The 6,131-nt window shown below is 35.7% G+C and overlaps 1 protein-coding gene and 1 long non-coding RNA gene across 5 annotated transcripts; one reads left to right on the top strand and one right to left on the bottom strand.

Annotated features, from left to right (window-relative positions):
- Window positions 1-895: 895 nt before the first annotated feature.
- On the bottom strand, window positions 896-5,770 carry LOC147543512 (uncharacterized). 4 transcript variants are annotated; one of them, XM_086634931.1, is made up of 8 exons: window positions 5,574-5,770; window positions 3,393-4,198; window positions 3,148-3,243; window positions 2,866-3,036; window positions 2,632-2,697; window positions 1,925-1,990; window positions 1,681-1,752; window positions 896-1,474 (listed from the first exon to the last, which is right to left on the bottom strand). In XM_086634931.1, the coding sequence occupies exons 2-8, from the start codon at window positions 4,077-4,079 to the stop codon at window positions 1,067-1,069; spliced, it is 1,566 nt and encodes a 521-aa protein (XP_086491057.1). In that variant the 5' UTR covers window positions 4,080-4,198; window positions 5,574-5,770; the 3' UTR covers window positions 896-1,066. The 4 variants fall into 4 exon arrangements, with proteins under 4 accessions (XP_086491057.1, XP_086491058.1, XP_086491061.1 ...); XM_086634932.1 differs by having other exon boundaries at window positions 5,517-5,595; XM_086634935.1 differs by lacking the exon at window positions 5,574-5,770 and adding an exon at window positions 5,031-5,514.
- Window positions 1,639-4,274, top strand: LOC147543513 (uncharacterized). The gene is made up of 2 exons (XR_015223438.1): window positions 1,639-1,758; window positions 1,943-4,274. It is a non-coding gene; the product is annotated as an uncharacterized LOC147543513 (long non-coding RNA).
- Window positions 5,771-6,131: the final 361 nt, after the last annotated feature.

Consider the following 6,131-nt stretch of genomic DNA (forward strand, 5'->3'; position numbering starts at 1 on the left):
GATACTGGAAGAGAAACGATCCCAAGTACGTGGAAGTCAAGAAAAGTGAAATTGTGATGACTTCCAATCCAGGTCTCTTTGTTATTGAAGTCAAACAAATACAAACGACACTTCCTCATGGGTATTTGATACGATGGGATGCTCATATCATTTCGAATATGTAGGAGTTAATACGAGTTAGATATTCTGCTGAAGGGGAGATGGATCAGCGAGTTGCGAACAAGACAAAAGTTGATGCTATATCTATGGGGTTTTGTAGTCTTCCCTTAGACACTGGTTTAGTAATATAATTGTTATTTTATTCTTTCGATTTCTAGAAACATTATCTCGGTATCTGTTTTAGACACAGAGGGCTATCATTTTATAATAAAGAATACCTCATGCTATTATTAACAACCGGTTAACTCTGATAATTCAGATACTTGATTACAAAGTATACTAAACGAAAAAAAAATCAATAAACTAAAATTATATTCATGGAAGAACATCTATCGAACTTGAAATAGCGATGAAGTTCTCCAGTACTAATCCACATTTCTGTACCCGTCTCCGTAATCACTGTAACTTGCCACCAATCGATACGGAAGGAACTTAAGGCAGTCACCATCCTTGACTAAATTCTTGATGCAATCTTTATCTCTTATTACTCTCTGATCTTTATAGCATAAACAAAAATTTCTCCAAACATGAACCCATGTTTCATTGTCAACTATATTATCTTCTTCATTGTTGAAAGCATCTTGAATAGCCTTTTTGAGTTGTGCTACTGTTGCATTCTTCTTGACTTAAATATCAATGGGTGAAGTATTTAATCCAGAAGTAGTTGGGCTTGGGCCTAACCTTAACAGGCTGAGTGAGCCCTCTAGGCTTTGGGTTGGTGCTAGCAGGCCTCTAGTAAATCCATATAAATTTTAATTTATTTGATCAAACTCAAGTTCTCATACTCAAAATCCCAACTATTACTTTATTATCTACAACATCTAAAGCTCATTCAACTCAATACAAAAAAAAAAAAAAAAAAAAAAAAAACAGAAATCTAAATGGAAAAGGAAATCAATCTACTACCTTATTCTTTCTTCTTCTCAGTTTCTCTCAAATTCGTAACAGTTACGTTACAACCGCGACTTGTCATGTCTTCTTTTACCTTCAGACTAACAGTATTCTCTGTCTTCAAAGGTTTTTCTTTAGTAGAAATCTGGCTGTTTGAAATGGCGGGTGGGCCATTGTTTTGGCCGAGATCGGGTTTCTTCTGGTCGGACGAGTCAGGACTAGATGAAGCCTTCAAAGAAGAGATGGCTGATGCAAGAGCAACGGGCATGAGACAAAGGCCTTTTGTTTGAAGATACTGCATAGCTTCAGTCACATTGGACTCCATCAATTTTACTACCTCTTCCTCGAATGCTATATCGTCCGGGGAGTCGTAACGGTCATTTGCCTTAACAGTTGACTGCGGTAAAAGTACACCACCGGAGCCCTACGACAATAAAGTCTGAGAATGAGAAAACATGCAAGTGCAACAGAAGTGCAGCCAAATACCCAAATTTTAATACGTTAAGCCATTCAAAATGTTTCATTTCTTTCTCGCTCGTAATAGCAGGATTTTATAGTTTCGACCTTCTTATGTTAACACCTTGAACTTGTCTTATGATACCGAAAAGAAAACAAGTGAAGGAATGGTACCAGTTCAGCATGACCCTCAGTAATGAGGGGAACAACCGCCCCTGCTGCCCCCAGCCTGCTCATGCTCAGAACCTAAAGGTAGTGAGAGGCCAAAAATGTCAATTTTTCTTTCATATTCTTTCTTTGGTACGTCTCAAGAAGTGTCACTTGATTTTTCCTTTTTGTGGAATGAAATTGGATACCATATAAAAAGCTGAAAAGGAAAGTTGTGTAACCTTTTATTATAAGTTTGAGATACGTATACCTTGACTTGATGTTGTAGAAATTTGACGTATTCGATGATCTCATCAAGCACCGACGCCTTATCTGACTGCACAAACAAGAGAAATAAGCCGTTTTATTACTTCTGAGGAGAGTGCCGAAAACAAGGTATGAATTATTTTCAACATTTTATTAGTAATTTTGATGTCATGAGAGGATACCAATGGAAAACAATATTGCCCCATTAGTCCCCCATAGATAAACGGTAGTGTCGTGACCAAATAAATAACATCTAGGGTGTCTCGGGTCATTACCATTTGGTATTGAATTAGATGCCCATAAACATAAGACCCATCACCAGATTGAACTTGTGACGATAGTCCCACATGGGCAAAAGGAAGATCTAGGGCTCTCCACTCATTGACATTTAGGTTTGAGTAAGATACGAGAAAACTTAATATGCAAAGTTAAAAATGTGACTAGAAGCACCAGATCTTTTGAAATACACTTTATATTTGTTAAATAGTAGTAGATAATTTCACTCATGAACTCCACATATTCATAGCTTTGTAGAATAACAGAGAACAAAGAATCACATAGAAACAAATGTTTCCTCGCGACCTAGTGTGCAAAACAAACTTAGAAACCCATGAAAACTTCAACGAGACCCTGAAAGAATTCTTCTTCCCTGGCCATAAATAACTTTCTGCTCAAATACTAGGGAAAAAGTCGATAAAAGAATTTTAGTACCTTAGTCGAACTAGGAACAAGTTCTTGCAGGTTCTTCATTCTTTCAGAAATTTTTTCTCTTCGAAGCTGCATATATCACCACATTCATTAGTCATCAATGAGAATTTCTTGTTATCATAAAGAGGAGTAAGCCATTAAAATTTTAAGGCTACCCATAATCAATTTCGGATGTTCAAAAAAATTAAACCAAATCCTAGCTCAACTCGATTACTAAGATCAGACGAACATACTTACCCGTTCAGCAATACTATGTGGATCAGTAGCCTGACCCCTACGTGCTCTTACGCGAGGTTTTACAGCTCCATTACTACCATCACCAGCACCAACCGATGAATTTGGCAGCTGAGACATAGGATTCTGGTCTGGATAAAGGCTAGTGGGATATACATCACTAAGTTGAGGCAACTGAGATAGCACAAGTTTAGAGGAATGATGCTTAGTGATAAAAGATCAAACAAGTAATCAACCATCTAATGCCTGTGAAGAATTTTCGAAAAAAAAAAGTTTTAGAAACACCTGCAACTGAGACTGCATCTTAACTGTTCTTGCCATCGGAATTTGGTGATTAGCAGGAAAAGAATTCAAACCATAATTATACTGCTCCCCTTGTGCCTGTTATTAATACAAACACAAGAAATGTAAAATTTGATATTTTTTTCTTTTTAGACAGCAAATATCGAATTTTTCATGAGAAAGGTATCTATGGGTTTCTAGTTAAATGGGTCACAGTGGAAAAGGTAAATAGAGTTTTTAACACTTACGGGCATTGAAGCGTTCAAGTTACCCGTTTGAAGATTTAAATCATCTGTAACATATCCATTACCGAAAACATTCGCATCCGTACTTACATATTCTCCTTCAATACCAAGACCTTGTAGTTTATCTTGACCCAGTACAGGCGATATAGAAGAAACACCCACATAAGATGGGTTAGACCATATCTGCGGAATTGAGCTAATCGAGTGAGATTCTCCCATAATTGGATGAACCCCTGACGTTTCAGTGTCGTTGCTTCCAACTGAACCAGATTCTGGTGGCGCACAAGGTGACTGAGATGAACCATCAACAATGGAAATCAACTCCGGGGAGCTATAATTCATTGTTCCAAGGGTTGACTGGTACATATTTGACTGCATACCCATGTAACCAGCTTCCAAGTTCTCGTTCACTAATAATTGCTGTCTATCTTGATCAAGAAGAACCTGTTCCTGTGATTGTGCTTCCTCGATATGTAAATTCTTTTCAATATCGTAGACAGAATCCCCATTGACAGGCAAAGAACTCAAATTCATGGCTAAATTCTTTTCATTCTCCTCATATGTTCTAATAGAATCAGCTAGTATTCCGTCATTTTGGGCATGACCATTGCCAACCCAAGATGACGTTTCCGTAGTACTAACATCCGCCCACGGCGAAGATGAGAATAATTCATCGACAAAATCATCCATAGTATGTGAAGCCAGTTAACTCATGCACTAAAAATAGAGAGTATTATCAATCTTAAACTTGATAAGCACAACTTATCAGGCAAACCGGTTATACGTATCCCCTCTACCAACTTTGTTTCCTGCCAGATTAGAAAAGTATTCAAGTATTTAATACCGATCATGAAATCAACCACAATATAACAAGTATTTACTAAATGTCCAAGATCACCATAATCAATAGAGAATGACACATCTAGTATGAGAAAACTACAACAATTAAAATGGTTGAAGGACAACTCAATCGGTAACCCATGAGAAACAACTTTATCTGCGAATTAGAACCGTATTTCCTGATAAAACATATACAAGTGTGACTTGGATAGCCTGTCAACTCGTGAAGCCAGCATACAATTTCGTACTTCAATCACGAAATTTACTATATTCATTACTAATCTTATTCTATATTTATTACATAATTAAAACGGAACCAATCTATTGTTGTGAAGCTCGAATTAACGTCTTTACTAGCTTATCCCCTACTGAATGTAGCGAAAAACACAGTCAATTTCATTCACGAAATCCAACTTACTAACTCGTTCACCCACATTGCGCGATATCATACCAATAATTTCATTCACAACAATACAAATACAAGACTTTCTGATCAACAACAAACAAGTGGTGAGATACATTTCAAGAATGTTTTGATCAAAATGTTTATTTGTAAACCTAATTAGTATCTCTTTTTAAGTTGAACACTAAGCTTAGGTCCCCTTTTCGCTAATAGAACCAGTTAGAATACAGAAGTAAAAGAACAGAGAATTATGTTTACTTTAATATAAAATTTTCAAACATACAACCAATCTATTTTAATCATTTGATCAAGAATAATGAACTAATCCGAAAAGATGACCTAGTTAGGGTTAAAACAAAGTGATGTTAATTGATTGAGGTAATTCAATTACTACTTACTACCAATGAAGTAATAAGCATTTCAAAAGTTGAAGAGTAATTCTCAACTCAAATATTAGAGCTCTCATAACTAATACCTCCATTCCAAACCCATAGAGAAATACAAACACAAGAATTTTGATGACCCAAAACTAGAATCAACTCATATCCAATAAAAAACCCCACTTCCTTAGAAATTAAAACAAGAAAACACCCTTAAAAAAGGAACAAAAAAAAACCCAATTCAATCAACCAAAATTACTTAATAGACACAAACATTTCAAGATCAAATAGATAATGATAAATTCTTAAAACCCATGTTACCAGGGGACTTGAATCAGCTAAGATTTCAGACCCAAAATTTTCCCAAATTAAACATAGACATAGAAAATCTTATTAAGCTATCAAGTTACATGTACATGCAACTATGCAAATGCTATAAAGTTAAGCTCCACATAAGTCTAAGATATACAGAGTAGAGAGAGAAAAAAGTCATTCAAAACTTACAGTGAAGTCTGTGGGATACAAGAGAAGAAAAGTAAGAGAGAGAAAGAAACGACTTACAGAGTTACAGCAGAGAAAACCCAATTAGAAAGTAGAGAGAGAAAAGGGTATTATAGTCTTTTTTTTACATATCAGAAACCACCTTCAAACTCCCCACGATTTTTCTTCCCACAAATTTCTCAACTGATTTCTCCAAACTCCCCACATAATAGAGGTGTAGTTATGTGGCTGTGGGTAGGATCTAACTTTTTGGCTATAATGTCTACAAAAGCGGATTAGACATATTTTATTGATTTAAGAGAGAACCATTCGTAAATAAACCCTACAAAAATTACAACCACCTAACAGTAGAAGACATGTTTTATTAGACAGTAGTTCATAAATGTAGTAATCACGATAACTGCTTAAATTAAACCAATAAGTAAAAGAGTCTAAAATCCAACAACATATAGTCTAAAACCCGACAAACTTATATTATTTATACCCTTTGGTGTAACGGTTGGACACTCCTTAAGTCCATTGTGGGATCGAGTCTCGCTGGAAGCAGTTGCCATCAAAATTTATCTTATGTAATTTAGGCTATAAATAATGTAATAATTTGTCGGGCTTTAGACCTCT

The sequence above is a fragment of the Eschscholzia californica genome, unplaced genomic scaffold (assembly GCF_041429995.1).
Source record: "Eschscholzia californica isolate CP2 unplaced genomic scaffold, dmEscCali1.0.p SCAF_4, whole genome shotgun sequence".
Taxonomy (NCBI): domain Eukaryota; kingdom Viridiplantae; phylum Streptophyta; class Magnoliopsida; order Ranunculales; family Papaveraceae; genus Eschscholzia; species Eschscholzia californica.